This window comes from Miniopterus schreibersii (genome assembly GCF_964146895.1).
Source record: "Miniopterus schreibersii genome assembly, chromosome: 9".
Lineage (NCBI taxonomy): Eukaryota > Metazoa > Chordata > Mammalia > Chiroptera > Miniopteridae > Miniopterus > Miniopterus schreibersii.
In genome coordinates, this window is record NC_138118.1 from 8016893 (window position 1) to 8040954 (window position 24062).

The 24062-nt window shown below is 34.8% G+C and overlaps 1 protein-coding gene across 2 annotated transcripts in view; it reads left to right on the plus strand.

Moving 5' to 3' along the window:
• Positions 1-24062, plus strand: part of BRAF (B-Raf proto-oncogene, serine/threonine kinase) — a 117029-nt gene that overhangs the window by 23368 nt on the left and 69599 nt on the right. For both annotated transcript variants that reach the window (XM_081148063.1, XM_081148062.1), the window contains exons 2-3: positions 15852-15953; positions 23057-23320. In XM_081148063.1, coding sequence (XP_081004189.1) covers positions 15852-15953; positions 23057-23320 — 366 coding nt within the window. The remainder of the gene's footprint in view (positions 1-15851; positions 15954-23056; positions 23321-24062) is intronic.

Sequence of the window (24062 nt, forward strand, 5' to 3'; positions counted from 1 at the left end):
AGGGACCTGAATAGACACTTCCCCAAGGACAACATACAGATGGCCAATAGACATATGAAAGGATGTTCAGCATCACTGGTCATCAGGGAAATGCACATTAAGACCACAGTGGGATACTGCCAGACACTGTCAGAATGGCTGTCGTCAATAAATCAATAAGCAACAAATGGTGAGGATCTGAAGAAGGGGGAACCCTTGTGCACTGTTGGTGGGAATGCAGATTGGTGCAGCCACTATGGAAAGCAATATGGAGTTACCTCAGAAAATTGAGAATGGAACTGCCTTATGACCCAGCAGTTTAACTTCTGGGACATTGCCCAAAGAAACCTGAAACCCTAATTCGAAAGAATATATGCACCCATATGTTCTTTGTAGCATTATTTACAATAGCCAAGATTTGGAAGCAGCCCAAGTGTCCATCAGTAGATGAATGGATAAAAAAAAAAAAAGCTGTGATACATTTACACAATGGAATACTACTTGGCTATAAAAAAGAAGGAAATCTTACCCTTTGTGACAGCATGGATGGATCTGGAGAGCATTATGCTAAGTGAAATAAGCCAGCAGAGAAAGACGAGTACCATATGATTTCACTCATGAAATCTGATGAACAAAATGAACTAACAAGCAAAATAGAGACAGACTCAGAGCAGGCTGACAGCTGTCGAGGCGGTGCCTGGTGGGGGCGGGTAGGGATTGATTGAGCAAAAGGGGAGGGGGGGAACTCATGGGGACAGACAACAGTGTGATGATTGGGGGGGGGCAGTGGAGGAAGGTATAGAGGGGATAAATGGTGATAGAAGGAGACTTGGGGTGGTGAATGCACAATACATATGTACAGATGATGTGTTGTGGAATTGCGCACCTGAAACGTGTATAATTTTGTTAGTGTCACCCCATAAATTTAATAAGGAAAAAAATAAAACCTTAGGCTCTAGTATTTCTTTTGGATAGACCTTTGGCTACCTTTTAATGTCTTTTACATACTTATTGCCCTAGTTAGGTTTTCCAGCTTCTCTTGAGTTGATTTTGGAAACTTAGATTTTCATATAAATACCGTATGTCTGTTTCAACTAGATTTTTCATTTTGTTAAAGTTGTTTATAATACTGTCTTCCATATCTTTAAGTTTAATCTTTGTATGTATTTATTTTTCTGACTCCTAATGTATTTTCTTTGTTGAAACTTTCAGGGAATTGATTAATATTATTTCTTCAAAGAGTCAGCCCTCATTTAACTTAGTGTACTTATTTTTGTTTGGCCCTTTATTAATTCTATTAAAACATATTTTCTTTTTACTTAGGATTTTTGTTTAGCTGCTTTTCTAGCTTGCATTAAACAATTTATTTTCGGATCTATTTTTTTCCTAATAAGTGCATTTGAGGCTATCGATTTGCTCTTAAATATTGCTTTGACTTTATCTTATGTGTATTGGTATGTAGTGTTTCAATATTAGTCATTTCTGAATATTGTACTTTCAGTTGAATATTTTTCTTTAATTCAGGAGTTATTTGAAAGCTGAGTTTTAAAAATTTTCTTAGTGGCTATATTCATAGGGTTGTGGGTTTTTCCCCCACTTTTTAGCCATGATTTTGTTATTAATTTATAGTTTGATTATCCTCTGGTTAGGAAAGGTGGTCTATAAATATTTACATTTTTGGCAATTCTTAGATTTCCTGTCTGGTCTAATACATAATCAGTTTTGTAAATGCTGATCCTTAGCTTTCAAACTTCCCCCTCCCCCATTTAAGATTATTTTAATTAACATATAATTCACATAATATAAAATTTGTCCTTCTAAAGTGTATAATTCAGTAGATATTAATATACTTACAAGGTTATGCAACTATCACAACTGTCTAATTCCGGAACATTTTTATTATTCAAAAAAGAAGCCCTGTTTTCATTAGCAGTCAATTTTCATTTTCTCTCCTCCCGTAGCCCCTGGCAACCACCCATCTTTATATGTCTGTAGATTTACCTATTCTGGGTATTTCATATAAAAGGAATCATATAATGTGTCGCCTTTAATGTCTGTCTTCATTCCCTTAACATAATTTTTTCAAGGTTCATCCATGCAATATTGCGTATCAGTCTTTCATTCCTTTTTTTGTAAATTGAGGTGAAATTCACATAACAAAAAAGCCATTTTAAAGTGAACAATTCAGTGGCATTTGGTACATTCACAGTGTTGTACAACCACCACTTCTGTCTAGTTCAAAATATATTCATCATTCTAAAATAAAGCTCTGTACCTATTTTAAGCAGTTTTCTCCATTCTTCCCTCCCCCTAACCCCTAACAACTACCAGTTTGCTTTCAGTTACTATGGATATATATACCTGTTGTAAATGTTTCATACAAATGAAATCCTACAGTGTATGACCTTTTGTGTTTGCTTTCTCTCACTTAGCATAGTGTTTTCCATGTTCATCCACACTGTGAATTATTTTTTATAGGTGAATAATATTCCATTGTATGTACCACAGTTTGTTTACCCATCCATTCATTGATGAACATTTGGGGGTTATTTGTAACTTTTTGTGTGTGGTAACTTTACTTTTGTGATAGTGCTGCTATGAATGTTGGTGTACAAGTATTTGAGTACCTGTTTTCAATTCTTTTGAATACCTAGGAATGGAATTGCTGGGTCGTAAGGATGGTAATTCTATGTTTTTTTGTGTGTATGTTTTATTTATTTATTTATTTTATTTTTTTTGAGGAACCACCAAACTTTTTATAGCAGCTGCACCATTTTACATTCCCATCAGCAAAGATCCAATTTATTCATATTCTCACCAATACTTGTGTGTGCGTGCACGAGTGTGTGTGTGTAAATAATAGCTATTCTAGTAGTTGTTGTTTTGATTTACATTTCCTTAATCACTAATGATTTTCAATACCTTTTTATGTGCTTATTGGCTTTTTTTGTACAGCTATGGAGAAATGTCTATTAAGTCCTTTCCCCATTTTTTAATTGGGTAGTCTTTGTTTTTGAGTTGTAAGGCTTTTAAAATATCTTCTGGATTGTAGACCCTTATCAGATATAAGATTTGCAAACATTTTCTTTCATTCTGTAGGTTGTCCTTTTACTTTTTTGATAGTTTTTTACACAAGTGTTTTTAATTTTGATGAAATCCAATTTACTTTTTTTGTTGGTGTTGCTCGTGCTTTTGGTATCATAACTAAGAATCCATTTCCATATCCAAGATCATTAAGGTTTACTCCTTTGTTTTCTTCTAAGAGTTGTGTAGTTTTAGCTCTTATATTTAGGTCATTTATCCATTTTGAGTTAATTTTTGTATATGGTGTGAGGTGTAGGGATGGACATTTACAGAATAAATTTCCTTTTAAGCACTACTATTGCTGTATCCCATAAGTTGTGGTATGTTATGTTTTCATTTCCACTTTTATGAAAGTATTTTCTAATTTCCCTTGTAATTTATTCTTTGACTTTGCACCTAAATTCATAAGGCATATCGGTGTGTAGTTTTTTTGTTTAGTGTTTCCTCTTTTTTACCTTTTTTTTTTTGGAAGACATTATGTAGAATTAGTCTTATTTCTTTAAACATTTCATAGACTTTGCCTTTGAAACCATTTGTATCTAGAGACTTTTTAGAAAGGTTTTTAAAATGTGAGTTCATTTTCCTTAATAGTTATAGGAACATTAAGATTATCTCTTCCACCTTGTGGGGAGATTTCTTTGCATGTAGTTTTTGAAGTATTGGTTTATTTCTTCTTAAGTTTTTAAATTTGTGTACATTGAGTTTTTCATAGTATTCTCTTATTAACCTCTTAATGTCTTTGGGGCTCTATAGTTTATCCTTCTTTCATTACTAATGTTGGTAATTTGTGTCTTCTTTTTCGTCTTTGCCTTGCTAGAGACTTATAAATTTTATTGATGTTTTTAAGGAAGCAGCATTGGTTTCATTAATTTTTCTCCTTTTTCCTGTTCTCAATTTTACTGGTTTCTGCTCTTTATTATCTGTCCTACTTTCTTTGGGTTTATTAAGCTCTCTCTCTAGTTTGTTAAGGTGAATATGAGACCATTTTTCTTTTCTAATACAATGATTTAAATTTAATGTTATAAAGTTCACTCTAAGTACTACTTTAAATTGCATCCTACAAATTCAGTATGTTTGGATTTCGGTTTACCAGTTTAGAAATTTGTTTTCTGTTAGTTCCCTTTGTTTTTCATTACTCTGTTTCTCCTTTTTATTTTCATTCCTTCTTTTTATAATTGCTGGATTAAATTCGCTAATGTTAATATTTTTTTACATCTGTGTTTATTAGGGATGTTGGTGTGTGGTTTGGTTTTCCTCTTTGATCCAAGAATCATTAAGATATGTGTTGTTTAATATCCAAGTTTTTGGAGGTTTTTTTGTTAACTTTGTGTTTCTAGCTTAATTACATTATGGTCAGAGGACATAATTTGTATTATTTTCAACTAGTGAGGGTTTGTTTTTTGATTCAGAGTATGATCTGTATTGGTGAATGTTCCATGTGTATTTGACAAGAATGTATATTCCACTATTGAGTAGAATATTATGTAAATATAATTAGATCCAGTGGTTTGAAGATGTTCATTTCCTGTATATCCTTACTGATTTTCTGTCTACTAGTTCTGTTACTGAAAGAGGAGTATTGAAGTTATCAAGTATAATTGTGAATTTGTTTCTCCTTTCATGTTCTGTGAGTTTTTAATTCACGTTCTTTGAAGCTCTTTTAGTAGGTGCATAAGCATTGGGGTAGTTGTGTCTTCTCAGTGAAAAAACCCTTTTATCATTGTGTAATGTCACTTTATCTTTCTGGATTTTTTTTCTTTGAAGTCTACTTTGTCTGATATTAACAAAGCCCGTACAGCTTTCTTTTGATTAGAGTTTGCATGATATAGATATTTCCCACATTTTCACCCTACCTGTGTCATTATATTTAAAGTGAGTTGCTCATAGATACCTTAATGTTGGGCTTTCTACAATTAGTCAAGAACTCTCATAAAAAGAGTAAGCTAATAACATTAATGAGAAAATATAGAAGTGCTTTTTTTTCTTTTTCGAGTTTTAGCATATAATTTTAAAATGCAGTCTTGAATACTATTTTTGAAATCTATTTTAAATTTCCTTAAAAGTTAATGTTAAATAAGCACGTACATCTTCATGTAAGAAATCATAGAAAAGGGTATATTTTTATTTGATTATCACTAATAGATTACTAATGTATATAGAGGAAAGAATTAACTTCATATTTTAAACAAAGAAAGTCATCTTAAAAGTTTACTATAAGCAGAATAAAACTTTCAATAGATGTCAGGATAATTTTAAATCTTCATCACTATCATAACTTTGCTTTGTGGCATGTGTGTAGTCCCTGTTAGTGAATATTATCTAAATGCTCTACATCTGATATTTTCTCCCACACAGTCATGACAAGAAAGTCTTTGATTACCTTTCTTTTCATCTCTGCTCAGATGTTACTGCCCTTCGATCCTCAGATGTGGAGATTTACATACAGTGATGATTACTCTTCTGTTTCATTTTCCCTTCTTTTTCTCTCTTCTCTTTTGATTGAATCTGTTTAAATGAGGTTTATTGAATATACCAGGTTTCTGTGAAAGTTACCTCCTTGTGTTAAAAGTTTTTACTCCCCTTTTTATTTGATAACTTGATTATAACTATTTAAATTTTTAAGGACTATTGCTGATCATATTTTTAAAATGATTTTTCTTAAATAGCACAGGTCATTTCTGTTCATAACACATTGAATAGAATTATTCATATATGCATAATCAGTAGGAAAATTAGATACCTCTAGCATATGGATATTTCTTTGATGTGTTTATTTTCCAGTGTTACTCAACTTGAGTCTTATCTGGGATGGGATTTCCAGCCAGTTTCAGAATTTATTATGAAGCTTTGATTAGATGGGTATGTTTATAGCCAGATACCTTCTAATCTTCATGCCATCTACAAGGAACTTTCTGGTGTTCTGTGCCATAGACACTGAAACCAAATTCTGGTTTGATATATTATTTGGCCCTGATATATATGCAAAGGTATAGAAATATGACCAAATAAATATGTGCAAATGTATGAATTCCATCCTTCCTACTGTCTTCTGTCCACTATTTCTTGTTTCTATTCTTGTCCAATAAATTTTCTTCATTGATTAGTTTTTCTCATACCTCAATGTCTGTTTCTTCTCAACCATTTTTGTGGTCTCTGTTCTTTATATCAATCCTCTAAATGTCAGTGGACCCTAGGCTTGAGTCTTCTTTACCTACGCCCTCACCCCCATCCCCTGGAGATCTGCTTATTTTACTATGAATGTATCTCCTGCTTCATACCTCCTCCTGAGTTCTAAGATGCATAGCCAACTGCCTCCTTGGTCATTTAATCGACCTCTCCCATTGGTGACATAAGGCTTGATTTCTCCCCATCGTCATTCCCCACTTCAGTGAATGGCATCATTGTCAACCCTATTGCCCACACTAAAATTATGGAGTCAGGCTTGATTCTTATTTTTCTCTCTCACTCCTCTACATACGTAATCCATTAGTAAGTCTTTTAATTTCCCTACCTCTAAAATACATCCCAGATTCACCAAATTTTCTCTATCTGCTACTTCCACCTTAGCCCAAGCAGTCATCTCTTGCTTAGCCTACACCATAGTCTCAGCTGGTCTTCTCTGCATCTACTTTTGCTCCCTAGAATTAATTCTCTACTAGAGTGATATTTAGAGGCACTCTGATATATGCCAGTCTGGATTGACATTGTCTAGAATTAAGTACTGATTCCATCATTTACCAGCTGGCAGCTTTGAGCTATATATATATATACACATACATATATATGTGTGTGTGTATGTATTTTTTAATCCTCACCTAAGGGTGTTTTTTCCATTGCTTTTCAGAGTGGAAGGGGGGGGAGAGAGAGGGAGAGGGAGAGGGAGAGAGAGAGAGAGAGAGAGAGAGACATCAATGTGAGAGTCACACATTGACTGGTTGCCTCCTGCATGAGCCCCCAACCAGGGCCAGGGATCGAGCCTGCAGCTGAGGTTCATGCCCTTGGCCGGAATCAAACTTGGGACCCTTCAGTCCATGGGCTGACAGTCTGACCATGGAGCCAAACAGGCCTGGGCTAAGCAAAATATTTAGCACCTCTTTGCCACAGTATTCTCATCTATGAAGATGGGATGATAATTGTAATGATAAAATATCAATCAGATTATGTCATACACACATACCTGCTTTTGAAGTTTTGGATTCTCATTGCACTTAGAATAAAGCCCTTCATAACCTGCCTCCTTACCTCTTACCGCTTCTTGTTATCACTCTCCCCTTGTTTATCATACTGTAAGCACACTTGCTATTTTTAACTACTTTAAAACATGGGTTTTTGTGGGATATATTTTCTTTTTGGGGAGGACCAACTTATTCATGTTCTTCTTTTGTGTTTGTTTTGTTACATGTAAAGGTAATGCCAATTAAAAAAAAAAAAGTTGATCTTTTTCACCTGGTGAATCATTTACTTTATAAATGCTAGGACCAGAAACCTACTATGTTCTGCCAGTTTTGTGGGAGATTGTTAAAATTTCTAGAAATGGAATTGCTAAGTCAAAAGATAGGAATGTTTTTAGACCTGTGATTTTATTGAGGTAAATTTTTTTTTCAATTGCAGTTTAAATACATTATTATATTAGTTTCAGGTGTACACCCCAGTGATTAGACATTACATAACTTACTAAGTGATCATCCCAATAAATCTCACACCCATCTGACACCATACATAGTTATTAGAATATTATTGACTGTGTTGCCTATGCTCCTTCATGTATGCTCTATATCCCCATGACTGTGCTGTAACAACCAATTAGTACTTCAAAGCACCTTCATCTTTTTCACTCATCTCCCAAACTCCCTTCTATCTAGCAACTGTCAAAATATTCTCTGTATCTATGAGTCTATTTCTGTTCTGCTTGTTCATTTATTTTGTTTTTTAGATTCAGTTTTTGATAGATATGTATTTATTGGCATTTTATTGTTCATATTTTGATCTCCTCCTACTACTACTACTACTATTATTATTATTATTATTATTATTATTATTCAAGAAGGCCCTTTAACATTTCATATAATACTGGTTTGGTCATGATGAAGTCCTTTAGCTTTTTCTTGTCTGGGAAGCTCTTTATCGTTTCTTTGATTCTATAAATGATAGCTTTGGTGGGTAGATGAATCTTGATTGTAGGTTCTTGCTTTTCATCACTTTGAATGTTTCTTGCCAGTCCCTTCTGGCCTGCAGAGTTTCTGTTGAAAAATCAGTTGATAGTCTTATGGGAGCTCCCTTGAGGTAACTACAGGGTAAATGCTTTTCTCTTGCTGCTTTTAAGATTCTCTCTGTCTTTAACTTTCTGCATTTTAATTATGATGTGTCTTGATGTGGGCCTCTTTGGGTTCATCTCGTTTGGGACTCTCTGCACTTGCTGTACTGTATGTCTATTTCCTTCACCAGGTTAGGGAAGTTTTCTATCATTTTTCCAAGTTGTTTTTCAGTTTCTTGCTCTCCTCCTTCTAACACCCCCATGATTGGAATGTTGGTACACTTGAAGTTATCCTAGAGGCTCCTTACACTATTCTCATTTTTTTGGATTTTTTTTTTTTCTCTTGCTGTTCTGATTGGGTGTTTTTTGCTTTCTCATTCCAAATGGCCTATTTGATTCTCAGCTTCATCTACTCTATGAATGATTCCCTGTAAATTATTCTTCAGTTACTGTATCCTTCATTTCTGACTGATTCTTTTTATGATTTTCATGTTCATTTTTATTCTGTTGAAGTTCTCACTAAGTTCATTAAGCATCCTTATGACCAGTGTTTTGAACTCTGCATCTAGTAGATTGTCTCCATTTTGTTTAGTTCTTTTCCTGGAGTTTTATTCTGTTCTTTCATTTGGGACATGTTTCTTTGTCTCCTCATTTTGTCAGCTCCCTGAGTTTGTTTCTATATATTAGGTAGAGCTGCTACATCTCCCGGGCTTCCTACAGTGGCCTTATGTAGTAGGTTTTCTGTAGGGTCCAGTGGCACAGCCTCCCCTGCTACCCAAGCTGAGCATTCAAGGTACGATGCAACCCCCCCCCCCCAATATGGGCTATGTACACCCTCCTGTTGTAGTTGAGCCTTGATTGCTATTGGCACAAGAATGGGAGGGATTTATCCCTAGGCCAGTCAGCTGCAAGGACTGACTCTGACCATTTGGAGGATCAGCTGTGCAGGGGCCCACCCCACAGAGCAGGACTGACTTTAGCAGGGCTTTGGTGCCCACTGAGTCCACCTCTTGAGTGAGCTGCTTGTGGAGGTGGTTGGGTGGTGATGCCTCGATGTGTTCTGCTCAGGGCTACCCAGCATGAGCTGCAAAGTGACCTACAGATGGCTGCTACTTGTGCTTGGCTTGGAGGTGCCCAGGTAAGGCCAAACTGTGAACCAAGGCCAGCTGCCGCTAGTGCTGTGCCTGGAGATGTGGGGCACACTGAGACCAGATGCTGCTTGTTTGAGAAATTTTTGGAAAATCTGAAGCACGAGCCAAGACAGACCATTCATATAGAAAAGCCACTGGCAAACAAGTGTGAGCCAGGTTAATGGAGTCTGTGCTGGCTCTGTGAGGGGAGAGCTTATCAAAGGAACAGTGGCCTCTGTCAGCACTTCTGTCTGGGAGAAAACTGTCTCCCCAGCTCTTGCCCTGATGCCGGTCAATTCATTTCCCTCCCATATGCCTCTGATACCTTTCTAGCTTCTGCCTCATCACTGGAGCTCAGAGGGAGTGAGTCCGACTAAGTCCATGAGCCTGTCCTTTAAGAGGAACTGCCTGGGACTTCAGCTGCCCTCTACTTCCCTCAGCCTCAATCTCTGCTGGTTTTTATAGCCAGAAGTTATGGAGACTTCTCTTCCCGGCACTGGAACCCTGGGCTGGGGGCCTGGTATAGGGCTGGGACCCCTCACTCCTCAGGGAGGACCTTCACAGATATCCCTCCCGATTTTTATCCACCACACTCGAGTGTGGAACCAGCCCGTTCGTCTCCACCCCTCTACCCTTCTGCCCTTCCGCCCCTCCTACCAGTCTCGATGTGGCTTCTTTAATTCCCTAGGTGTGGAACTTGCATTCAGCCAGATTTCAAGTGGTTCTGAATGATGGTTGTTCTATAGTTTAGTTGTAATTTTGATGTGATTGTGGAGGAAGCAAGTACCATGTTTATTGAGGTAAATTTTTGAGAACTTCCATGTCCAAAGAGGTTTTTGTTTACCCTCATGCTTGATTGGCAGTTTCCCTGTGTATAAAATTCCAGGGTCAGAATCATTTTTGTTTAGTACAATGAAGGCATTACTCCATTGTCTTTTCTTTTTAACAACTTTATTTAGATATAATTCACATACTGTAGTAGGCACCCATTTAAAGAGTATACTTCAGTGTTTTTTTAAATAACTTTTTTTATTTTTCCATTACAATTGATATACAATATTATATTAGTTTCAGGTGTACAATCCAGTCACTAGACATTTATAAAACTTATGGTGTGATCACCCTGATAAATCTGGTACCCATGTGACACCATACATATATAGTTAGAATAGTATTGACTATATTCCCTATGCTGTACTTTACATCCCTATGACTATTCTGTGACTACCAATTTTTAATCCCGTCAACCTTTCTCACCCACTTCAGTGGTTTTTAATATATCCTCAGAGTTGTGCAACCAGCACCACAATTTATTGTAGAACATTATCATCACCCCAAAAAGAACACCCTGGACACTCACTCCCCATTCCCACCAACCCCCTGATCTTAGGCAATAAATAACCAACTTTCTGTCTTCATTCTCAATGTTGCTGTTGAAAAATCTGATGTCAGTTTAATTCTAGTTATTTTATAGAAAACTTTTAGGGTTTTCTTTTTGAGATACATTCATGTTGATATATTTAGTTCTAGTTCTTCATTTTATATAACTTATATATAGTATTCCATTTTACAAATAAATCAGTTTGCCCATTTTTCTCTTAGGGAATATTTGTTTTCGTTCCTATGTTTTGCTACTATATGCATTGCTGCAGTGAATATGTCTTGTACATATGCAGTGGCTAGATGACAGGATAATGCCCATCTTCAGCGTTACTAGATATTTCCAGTTTACTTGCAAACGTTTATATTATACCCACGTTTAGAATAGAAAAACACTTATTGCTGTACATGGTTACCAACTCTTGGTTTTATTAGACTAAATTTTTTGCCAGTCTCATGGATGTGAAGTGGTTTCTCATTTTAATTTGTATTTCTTTAATCACTAATGAGGTCATTTATTTTACCATGTGTTTATTGGATATTCTGGATTCTCTTTAGTGAACTACCTGTTCATAAATCCTTTGCCCATTTTTCTTTTGGATGATTTGACCTTTTCCAAAAGGATAACCAGTTACCCCAGCATGATTTATTAATAGTCCATCCTGTTCCCCACTAAATTATAATGTGAGCATAAACCATATGCCATGTATATAATTACTGTGCCTCAGTTTCAATCCCTTTGCTCTGTTTGTCTATCCCTGTACCATACTATTGCTTTATGTCTTCCTGTCTGGTAACACCAGTCTTATTCTCCTTACTATTAAAAATAGTTAAAAGACTATTATTTTACAGTGCTTCCATAAGAATTTTAAAGTCAGATTGTCAAATTCCATGGGAAGAAATCTCTCTCGGGGGTTTTGTTTATTTCACTGCACTGAATTAACTTGGGGAAAATTGAGATCATTATGATATTGAGTCTTCACATAAAAGAGCATTCTCTGTTTGCCTTCTGAATTTACTAATTCTATTCTTTGTGTCCTTCATGTTTTTCATCCATTTTTCTCTACCTTTTGGCTAATTTTCTCTGAATCATCTGGTTCTTCAATTCTCTCTCTAGCTCTAATCTGTTACTTCAACTAAGGTTTTATTTTAATGACTATATGATTCAAACTTCAGATCTTTATAATTTCCTTATGGTTTGTTTTGTCTGTTGTCTTTAAGCTTGAAGATCTTTTAGAATTATCTCAGTAGAAATTTCCTCTTATATTTTGGTCTGCAATTTATTAGCTTTGATTTCTCTGTACAGGTGATTATATTTGTTTTCTGTTTTATAGGAATTGCTCAGATTTTTCCCCACTGACTGAAGGACTGATGCTCTAGCCTTCTTGCTTTCAGTACCATGATTCCATTAACAGTTTATTAAATTTAAGACCATATCTCTGTATTATTATATTATTATTACTACTACTACTATTACCTTTGGTAATAATCATTTGTTTTTTGGCATCTATTAGACTAGTCTTATAATTTCCTTCTTTGACTTGTTTAGTATTATTTGTATTGCTAATGAATGACTATCTTGCATTAAAATATATATTTTAAATTATATTTAAAAGTTTGTCTATCTTTACAGATTGGATTATTTTATGGGTTTTTTGTATTAACTTTATAAAGTTTGGCATCTAGATTTTGCTAGCTTCATAAAATGAATTTGGAAGATTTTTAATAATTGATAATATATTTTCTTTAAAGATTTTATAGAAACTAATCATTTAATAATTTGTACCTGATACCTTTTTGTTGGGAGGAGGGAGCCAGTGGCTATAGTTTTTTGTGCCATTGCTTCCCTTCAGTTCCTTCCATAGCAGTTTTTCTGCATTTACATTTTAACACAGGCATCTTCTGAGCTAGGCTTTTTTCTTTTTTTTTTAATTTAACATTTTTTCACAGAGGAAATTTTACTATTTGTAATGTCACTACTAGAAACGATCAATTGTTAATTGCCTGGTTGTAATTTCTGTGTTCTGTTGAAGAGATCAAAATAGGACAGGAAATTTGATACCTTTCTTGAATTTTTTTTTTGTTTGTTTTTAATTCTTTCATTTCTCTTTTAGGATTGTTGTAATAGATTTTCTTGTTTTTCTAAGAAGGCATTTTAAGGCCAAAACTATATACCTACTGTTAGCTTTACAATATCTTATTCTACTTTTCATATCTCAATTTTAAAAGTATTACTCAAAGTTCTTTCTCTTAGTTTCCTGGGAAACTCTGAATGAGTTTTCTCTCCCAGGCATCTTTAATTTCAACTAGGGATCATAGTGATTTTTCTTTATTCTTTGGATATAAAATTACTTTTGTTTAGGGAGTTAAGAAATCAGACTTCCGGACTATTCATGGTTCGGCCCTGCCCTACCTAACCTCTCTAAACAATTTCTACTCCCCAGCAGGAAAATCTCATTCTAATCTGTGCAGTCTCCACGTTTCCCCCATATTCATGCCCCAACTCTAATCTTTATTTTATTTTCCCTCTCTCTCTCCCCCATCCCTTGGGGGAGTGGTTCTTTATTCTAACTGCACGTGAGTTTTATCTGTGGAGCTTTAAAAAAAAATGTCTGTTAGTAATAGAGTCTTTAATTTACTGAATTGGAAAGAATCATTGAACAGGAGTAATTTTTTTCTCTTATCCTATTCTGGAGACACCTTAAATCTTAGCTCCAGCTGTTAGGACTAAGATACCAAGATAAGCAACGAGAGGATAAAAGATGAATAAAACATGTTTCTGGTCGCAAAGTAGTTAATAAATATAAAAAACCAGAAATTTTAGGATATCAAATTCTTACAATAAAGCAGTTCTGCCTGGGTTGTCAATAAACTCATTATAGAGGGAATTTGTCTTAGGTGAAGAGACTGTAGGAAAAACAAGTATGGGGGGAGGGGCATAAGTAGATCAGAAATTAGTTTTTGAACATGTTAAATTTGAGATACCTGTTAGTTTTCTTAGCAGAGATATTGAGCACCAGAGTGAGATTTAAAATTTAGGCTTTATCAGTCCATATTTGACATATAAAGCCAGAAGATTGGACAAGCTCACCTGCCTGGGGAGTAAGTGTAGCTAGAGAAAAAAATACATCTGCTACTCTTTTGGGGATATGAGAAATTAGCCAGGGAGTCACAAAGGAAAATATTACAATATCTGACTGTAGCAAAAAATTTTGAAAATTTTATCATTGCTTCTTAAACTTTAATATGAATTATTTCTTTAAAGTTTAGTAGGTTTGAGATGGGGCCTGAGATTCTCCTACTCTAAAAAAACTTCCAGAGGATTATGCTGCATCTGGCCTATGGACCACACTTTGAGTAGCAAGACTTTATATGACAAAAGAGACCTAAAGTGAAAAACAAGGAAAGACTGCAACATTTGTAGGAGAATAAGGGTTAATATTTAGAATATTCAGAGTTAAGGATATCTATAAATGAACAAGAGAAAAATAGAAGGGAAAAACAATATGGGTAGGGAATTTTTCAAAAGAAAATTTAAAGGCCAATAAACGTGAAAAATGCTCAGCTTTCTAGGAAATACAAATTAAAACAACAAGGTCACCTTTTTACTTCAGAATGGCAAAAGTTTAGAAGTTTCATAATACCCAGTGTTGGTGGGATTGTGAGGAAAAGGGTGGACGCACATCCTGGGAGCAGGAGTATGACTTGGTACTTTTTTTTTTTTTTTGGGGGAAGACCATTTGGCATATTTATTAAATTTTTAAATGTACATATCCTTCAATCTAGGAATCCTTTGCCTTGATATCTAAAAGGGCATCTTGGACTTTTGCCCTGAGAACTATTCATTGAAACATTGTTTGAGTTTGAGGAAAATTGAATAATTTAAATGCTGTCTAGTAAGGAAATTATTAAATAAGCCAGGAGTCCTGAAATCCCTTTGCTTATTTATTCCTCCTTGTACATTTTAAATTTTCTCACATTTTTTTATTATAATTTTAAGTAGTTCAAAAGGCCATAATTTCTATCGTGTATTATATTTATGTTAAATACATTTTTTGTTCACACATTAAAATGGAAGATGTAGATTATTCAATTTAAAAGAGAGTAATCTACCACATCATGTAATTTGCAAAGTAGGTTCTCAAACCACTCAGATAAATTTGCCTCATTTTTCATCAAGAAAAAAAAAAATAGGACTTACATTTATCTTAAAATAAACACATAATATGCACCTGTATTACAATCACCAGACTTCTGAATTCTAGGCTGGCTGATTGGATAAGTGGATAAAGCTTGAAGCCTTGCCAAGAATTTGATTCATTGATAAAATACAGTCTTACTCTTAATTTTCCCCTGCATTTCTCTCAGGGGATTTTCTCTTGTTTGTTAGGTACTTTGGAGTTTATTCCTAAAATTATTCATGTCCACCTAACCTTAGGTTACCATTGAAGTTTGAAGATCATTTAAATAAGCAGTGTCATAACAATATTATGAAATGAATGTATCTATACTTAATATAACCATTTAAGAGGATACATATATACCCATTTAAAAAGGAATAAAATACATATGTATTGACGTGGAAAGAATTCTGAGGCATGTTGTACAGTGGGGGGGGGAAGCAAGTGTTAAAATGTTTTTATATATATTTCTTTATATTGTGTGTATTTGTGTATTTTATATATATATATATATATATATATGTGTATGTATGTATGTATGTATGGTTTTTTCCCTAACGATAAACAGCACTTACCTTTTTGGCAGGGGCCAAGAATGTGGGGAAGGTGAAAAGAGATTTTTGTTTATTCTGAATAGTCATGTTTGTATTACTAGTCTAGGAAAAAACTGTAAAATGTTTAATAAAAGGGAAAAACCACTATACTAAATGGTCTTTAAGTTTTCTAAGCTCTAAGGTTCAAGGATCTGTGGCAGTTACTGCAATATTTTAATAAAAATCTTGAAGTATTTCTAATTCCTTTCCTAAATGGTTTTTATTTAAATTGTTTTAAAATATTTTTTAGGTGTGGAATATCAAACAAATGATTAAGTTGACACAGGAACATATAGAGGCACTATTGGACAAATTTGGTGGGGAGCATAATCCACCATCAATATATCTGGAGGTAAGCTTTTGAGTATTATATCTGTAGTAATTTTGAAAAGAAAATGAACATATAAAAAATATTTATACTGATAATACAAGTTATTTTAGAGGGTGGGGTTAGAAATAATGGGAAGAGAATTCACTTTGTCTTTATCATGCTTGTTAATCTTGTTTCACTTGTTACAATAAATATGTAGTATTTTGTAATTTGAGAATGTCAAAATTAAGAATAAGTATATAAACTTCAAAATTTTAGTCTGGTAAAAAAAGAAACACACAAAAAAATCAAAAAACCTTATTTAAAAAAAGAGAGAGTAGAAAGCATTGTGTTCCAGAGGTCAGCAAACTAATTACCATATTTAAAAATGGGGAGAATTTTGTAAAATATCTTTTTTCCAGAGCAGATCTCCCCCAAATTGGTTTTTCTTCCTTACATGTAAAATGTACAATGTTTAAATAGCACAAAATTACTTAGCCTTACTATTTAATAGTGCCTTGAGGCTTTTGTATCAAGCCTTGAGTATCCTAAATTTATAGGGTTAGTCATTGTTCTTAATCTTCTGAGGTAGTAGTCACTATTCTAATCACAGATAAGCTTTCTTGGCATTAGTTTCCTTTATGTAAGTCACTCAGGTTCCACAGCGAGCAACCTGTTATGGAATTTAGGCAGTCAGGCTCCACAGCCTGTACTGCTTACCACTGCACTATTCTGCCTGTCGCTGTAAAAGCTGGCTCCACTATAATTACTAGTCATACAGGGATATAACCCTAAATTACAAATGATCAGGTTACCATTTGCCTTCAAATGACAGAGACTTTTAGGCACAGATTGATGGACTCTTAAACTAAATTTCTAATTTAATGAGCTAATGTAATTATTTTTTAAAGAGCAAGTTAAATCTTCTGTATTTCATGAGAAAGTTTGCATTTCTAAAATAAATTTGGAAGTTTGGAAATATGCTAATATGCTATTCTCTTCATGTGGCTTTTCCCAGAGCATACTGCCAATTAATATTAGTGCTAGGAATAGAATTTATACCTCTGAATACTAGTTAGTGTGCTTTCTAATATCCCATGCTATCTGTTTTACTTGTATGTATGAGGAGGACAAGCAAAGGAGTCATAAGGAGGCAAATAGTCCTGGGGAAAATAGTAATTCTTTGTTAATCAGAATTAGACAACTGAACCAGCAGGGTCTTTTTGCCAACCGTTTTTCTGTCCTGGGAGACATGTAATACATTTGCATCAGTAACCAAGTCTCACTATAGCAGGAATTCACTGCCTCCTCCACACACACATCCTTCAGGCTTTTTAGTGTTCTAATTACATTTTACTAGGACAGTGTACAGCAGACGATATCTTATAGGTTATATCATTAGCATGTAGATTCTTATTTTCATGACCAACACTATACAATTTGTCTGTAGAAGACAGTATAATATAGTGGTTAAGATGAACCATGGAGTCACATAGACCCTGTGTTTGAATCCTAGCTGTGCCTTAGTCTGCACACAGGTTACCTAACCTCCCTTTATCTCACCTCAGATTGGTAAAATGGGAATGATATCACACATGTGGCAATTTAAGGATTGAGTTTATAATATGAAAGAGCATAGTTCCTGAGATATTAAGTGCTCCAATAATTCAACCGTTACTTGAGTGCCTGCTAACATTTATACTTTCCTAGGCTCTGGGATTTAGCAACTTAAAAAAAACACACACACAAAAATCTCTATCTTTAAGCAGCTTGTATTTTAATCAGAAGAGAGGATTACAGACAATAAACATATAAATGAGTTAAAACATTGAACTTACTGTCATTTGATATATTATGAAGAGAGGAGCCTGGCTGGAGATGACAGTATTCTTCCCTGCAGAAAGCTGACCCAAGGAAAAGACCTGTGGTTACTGATATTTGAAATCCCTTTAGTGAAAAGCCAGGTCTACTGATTACCTACTGAGACCCACCATTGTCCTTTCTGTCTCTGAATTTGACTACGTTAGGGACCTTATAGAAAATGGAATTATAAAATATTTATTCTTTTGTGACTGACTTATTTCACTTAACCATAATGTCTTCAAGGTTCATCCATGTTTATCATGTGCAGAGTTTTCTTCCTTTTAATGTTGAATAATATTTTATTATATGTATAAAGGGGGCAAAAGTAGGTTTACAGTTATTCATATGGAAAATAATATAATAATTAAATAATAATAAAAGAATAAACTGTTTTGTGTTCGCCAGTTTAGCTCAGTGGTTAGTGTCGGCTCTCAGACTGAAGGGTCCGGGTTCAATTCCTGATAAGGGCACGTACCTGGGTTGCAGGCTCCATCCTTGGCCCTGGTCGGGATGCGTGTGAGAGGCAACCAATCGGTGTGTCTCTCTCACATCAATGTCTCTCCCTCCCCTTCTACTCTCTCTAAAAAGCAATGGAAAAAAATATCCTCTGGTGAGGATTAAAAAAAAAAAAGAAGAATAAACTGTTTAACATACAACTATAAACCACCCCAAGCCCCATATACCACATTTTATTTATCAGTGGATAAACATCCACCTTTTGGTTATTATAAATAATGCTACAGTAAACACAGGTGTACAAATACTTGTTTGAGTTCTGATTTTACTTCTTTGAGTATATAACTGAAAGTGGGATTAACTGAATCATGTGGTAATTCTATATTTAACTTTTTAAGGAATTGCCATACTGTTTTCTACAGCAGCTGCATTTTACATTCCCACTAGCAATACATAAGAGTTCTAGTTACTCCACATACTTGCCCAAACTTATTTTCTGTGTGCTTGTGTGTGTTTTTTAAATGGAATAGCTATCCTTATGAGTGTGAAGTTGTATCTTGTGGTTTTGATTTGCACTTCCCTGATAACTAATGATGCTGAGCATCTTTTCGTGTGGTTATTGGCCATTTGTATTCAAGTCTCCTGCCCATTTTTTAATTGAGTTTTGTGTTGATGAGTTGTAGGAGTTCTTTATATATTCTGAATATATATCCTGAATATCAATCCTAATCAGATAGATAATTTTCAAATATTTTCTTCCATTCTGTGGGTTCCCCCTTCACTCTGTTGATAGTGTCTTTTGATACTCAAAAGTTTTTTATTTTGATGAATCTATTTTTGCTCATGTTGCCTATGTCTTTGGTGTCATATCCAAGAAACCATGACCAAATTCAATATCATTAAGTTTATTCCTGTGTTTTCTTCTAAGAGTTTTATAGTTTTAGTTCTTATGTTTAGGTCTTTGATATATTTTGCGTTAACTTTTGTGTATGGTGTAAGAAGAGTCCAGCTTTTGCATTGCATATCCAGTTTTCCCAGTACCATTTGTTGAAAAGTCCCTTTTCAAAATGAAAATTTTGATAAATGCCTTTGTCAATGGCCATTTAACCATATATGTGAGAATTTATTTCTGGGCTCCCTATTCCACTGTCTGTATGTCTAACTTTATGCCAGTACCACACTGATTTGATGACTGTATTGAAAGCTAAGTTTTGAAATCAAGAAGTATGAAACCTCCAAGTTTACTCTTTTTCAAGATTGTTTTAGCTATTTGGGATCCCTTGAGATTCCACATGAATTTTAGGATGGATTTTTCTATTTCTGCAAACACACTGGGATTTTGATAAGGGTTTCATTGAATCTATAGATTGCTTTGGGTAGTATTGACATGTTAAGAGTCTTTAACTTTTAAATATGAATGGACATCTAAGAATAACCAGATATTTGAAGAAAGTTTTTAACAGGAAAGATAACAGCAGAAATGGTTGAAAGGTACTCAGAAACAGTGCGCAGAGCAGAAGAAAACTATAATTAACATCAGAGATAGGAGAAGACATAGCAATCTGTTCTTGGCTGTGCTGAAGAAGCAGGAGCCCTGGCTGGTGGGCTCAGTTGGTTGGAGTGTCATCCCGTGCACCAAAAGGTTGCGGGTAAGATTCCGTCAGGGCACATACCTAGGTTGTGGGTTCAGTCCCAGGCTGGGGTGCGTACAAGAGGCAGCCAATCAAAAAACGTATCCTCGGGCAAGGATTAAAAAAGGGAAGCACAAAGTAATAGAAAATCAGCTACCCTACATGTAAGGCTTTATTTCTGGACTCTTAATTCTGTCGTCTTGTTCTCTGTGTGTATCCTTATACTGGTTCCACATGTCCTGATTACTATAGCTTTATGGTAACTTCTGAAGTTAGGAAATGTGAGTCCTCTAACTTGGTCCTTCTTCAAAATTGCTTTGTTATTCCGAGTCCTTTGCGCTTCCATGTAAATTTAAGATCAGTTTGTCTATTTCTGTAAAAATGCCAACTGAGATTTTGATAAGGATTGTATTGAATCTGTAGATCAATTTGAGAATTGATCAATTTAATAATATTAAGTGGTTTCCATTTTTGATTTTTTGATTTTTTTTTTACTTCAAAAATAAATGACATGATTTGTGCACTCAACTTACAGTTTAGTAGAGTTGTGTCAAGAATTCGGCTAACATGGTAATAGTAATAACCATAACAAGAATTTCTAGTGCTACTTATTGTGACTAATAAAAATATTTATTGGGCTTTTGCTATGTGGTAGGCTCTGTAATAATTTTATTATTTGCATATCTCATTTAATCCTCAAAATATTTCACAAGTGAGGAAAAAATAGCCATATAAAAAAGACTATGGCCTGGCCGGGCGTGGCTCAGCGGTTGAACGTCGACTTGGGATCCAGGCTATCAGGGTTCAATTCCCAGTTGGGGCACATGCTGGGTTGCAGGCTCGATCCCCAGTCAGGGGCATGCAGGAGGCAGCTGATCAATGACTCTCTCATCATTGATGTTTCCATCTCTCTCTCTCCTCTTTTCCTCTCTCTGAAATCAATAAAGATATATTTTAAAAATAAATAAATACTACAAAAGAACTATATAGTGCAGCTCTGGATCTTGAAGGTAGTGTGGAAATAAATACCTTTAGAGATAAGAACTATAAAAACTTTAAGGGAAGAATGTTAAAAGAGTAATCGACATCCACACTAAATGCAACCAGGGTAATGGGGCGAAAGGAGCCAAGCACGGCACAAAACAAGGTAGGCAAGTGCCGTGGTAGATTGCAGCTGTGACAGTGGAAAGAGGTAGAGTAAGTAAATGTTTGTACTTAAAAGGAAGAGGGGCTGATAAATGCAGTGAAGTAATAGTTTGTAATCCACAATGGAGGGAACAGTGTCTTTTCAGAAATTAAGGATAACATTTTGATAAATAACATTCAGAAGTTTTGTTTACATTTATTACTTTTCCTAAGGCTAACTTTGTGTAGTGAATGTGCTGCCCAATAAATATGAGTATTTGATCAATGCAAGGAGGAACTTTTGTCTCCCAGACTGCATGTTTACAATCTTCAAAGGGTAGGAATTGCATTGGTCTTTATTTTTGTGGTCTGAGCCCCAACAGTGCCAGGGACATGTTTGCTCAATATGTATTTATTGAAGTCTCAATCAGTGGAGCATATTGAAAGAACCACCCTTAAATAATTAGCCCTTGGGACTGAAATTGGTATAAAAATACAGCTCAGAAAATTTGAATTGATTTGGTACTTATGCCCAGGAATACTACGAAACATTTCAGGGTCAGGGTAGGGCACCTAGTAGGTTGTAAAGGAGGCTGTTTATTTCAGTAAGTAGCTCATTTTATTATTTTCTCCTCTTCCCCCCCCCCCCAAAATTCTATGGTAAGATCTAGCATACCAGGTGTGGCCTTTTCTGAAATGAAATTGTTCCCTCCTTCTTGTCTGCCTTCGATAATTCTTCCTTGCTTGTAGAAGGAAGTTCAGGCTTTATGTCATGGTATATATATTCTCTATAATCTGGTCTCTTACTCACTTTTTCAGTCTTACTGTTTGTTTTCCTGTGTTCCTAGTCTTCATTTAAATTCCACAGATATATATTGATCCCTTACTGTGTCCTAGCTATTGTATGATATTCAGCTATACTGGTCTATAGTTTTTCCTCTGTGTCTTAAAATTTCTACCTCCTTTGTTACACAATTTATCTTCTACACAGTACTCTCTTCTCCACTTATTCCATCCATTTAAATGCTAACCTTTTAAGACCCCCTCCTTCCTCGTTCTTGTATCAAGAATGTTGTTTATTTCTCTCATACTTACACAAATAAAAATACATCATCTGCTTCTCAGCAGCCCAATAATGAACTCCTTGAGAGATGAGAACTGCCATTTCTAAGTATTTTATTCCCCCTGTAGCCTTTCATAAATGTTTGTAGTACTGCATCTATTTGGGGTGTGAGGGAGGAATGGTTTGAGGGACGGTGATTACCACTGCCTTAAAGAACTATGGACATGTATATTTCAGTTCATTCCATCTCTTTATTTTCAATATCATTCTGTTTTCAAGATTTTTCTTACTTTTAGAATGTGATATATGTGGTCATTTGTCTTTATAGCCTTAGTTAAAATGGACAGTGGTCCCAGAATTTCTTAACTGCAGTGTGTAAGCCACCTTTTCAAATAAAATTTTATTCTCTAAGCAGTATTTGATGAGGAAGGAGGTCATCAGAGATTCATAGTGAGAATAAGGCATTTTAACTGATAGCTATTTGAGAAAGAATACAGCAGTTATACATCTTCTAAGCCCATTGAAGAGGTTTTGGTGGTAATGGTGAGATCTGGCACTGTGTTGAGTCTTGTTTTTTTTACAAATCTAATACTTCATCTCCTTTTCAACTTGCTTGTTCTTTGAGCAGGAGGAGAGGAGTGTGAAATTTTATATGCCTACAACTTTTGGGGGGAAAAACAATTTTAATGAAGAGGGTACTTATCCTTGATGTACATAGTATTTCATACTATCTTCTTTTATTAATACTCATAGATATTCTAGGCATCTCTTCTATATATGTGTATCAGTTTCTTGATGTAATATTGTATCTTATAACAAAAGATTTATCAATTTAAAGATAAAAGTATTCATTTACAATACTTCCAGTGCTTATTTTGTAACTTATAACTTAAAACCCTGTTAGCTAAATTATAAAGGGATTATAAACAAGGACTTAAATTTTACATTTCCTTTTGTTACTTTCAGGAAAAAGTCCAGATTCAATGTAAGTCTACTTTATTTTATAGGCCTATGAAGAATACACCAGCAAGCTAGATGCCCTCCAACAAAGAGAACAACAGTTATTGGAATCCCTGGGGAATGGAACTGATTTTTCTGTTTCTAGCTCTGCATCAACGGACACCGTTACATCTTCTTCCTCTTCTAGCCTTTCAGTGCTACCTTCATCTCTTTCAGTTTTTCAAAATCCCACAGATGTGTCACGGAGCAACCCTAAGTCACCACAAAAACCTATTGTTAGAGTCTTCCTGCCCAACAAACAGAGGACAGTGGTGAGTCAGCTTTTAATGTCATCATTGCCTTTTCTTTGTATTTTTCATAAAGACCAGTTGTTGAAAATGAAATTTGTTATACTTCATACTCGGTGATCAAGCAAATTGAAGCATCTATTTCAAACAAGGGAGGAAAAGATAATTATTTGGTGCCAAAGTCTGGTTCCTTAACTGTAACAAATAGTATTGTTTTTAGGGTCAGATTTGACATTTAAACCTACCTATCAAACTTGAAACACACTCAAGTACTAGTTCAGAATCAATCAGAATTTTAAGACTAGTGCTTGCTTGTTGTCTAACATCTATCAGGTAAAATTCATTCTTCACTCTTGAGAAATCTCTATTTGGATTTATTTTTCCTCTTGTTTACATAACTTGATTGTTGGTTATTAGTATCACCATTGGAACAGAGTATTCTGTAAGTAACATTCAGAGCAGAAAAATCTGCAGAATTATTTTGGATGGTCTGTAATCCTCAAGTGCAAAGAGTACTGTCAGTAGACTTAGTAAATAATGCACCTGTATACATCACTACTTTTTGTAATATATATGGTTGCTTTTGATATTGACAAAAAACATTTCATTTCCAAATACAGCTAGGGTCAAAGTAATTTTTAATTATTTTTCTCAGCATCAGTAATAATGCTTGTTTTTCATGGAAAAATTTGCTCACCTGTGCTATAGTCACCTCCAGTGGGGCCAGTTTTTCACCCTGTGACACAAAGGGATGTGAGGGTCAATG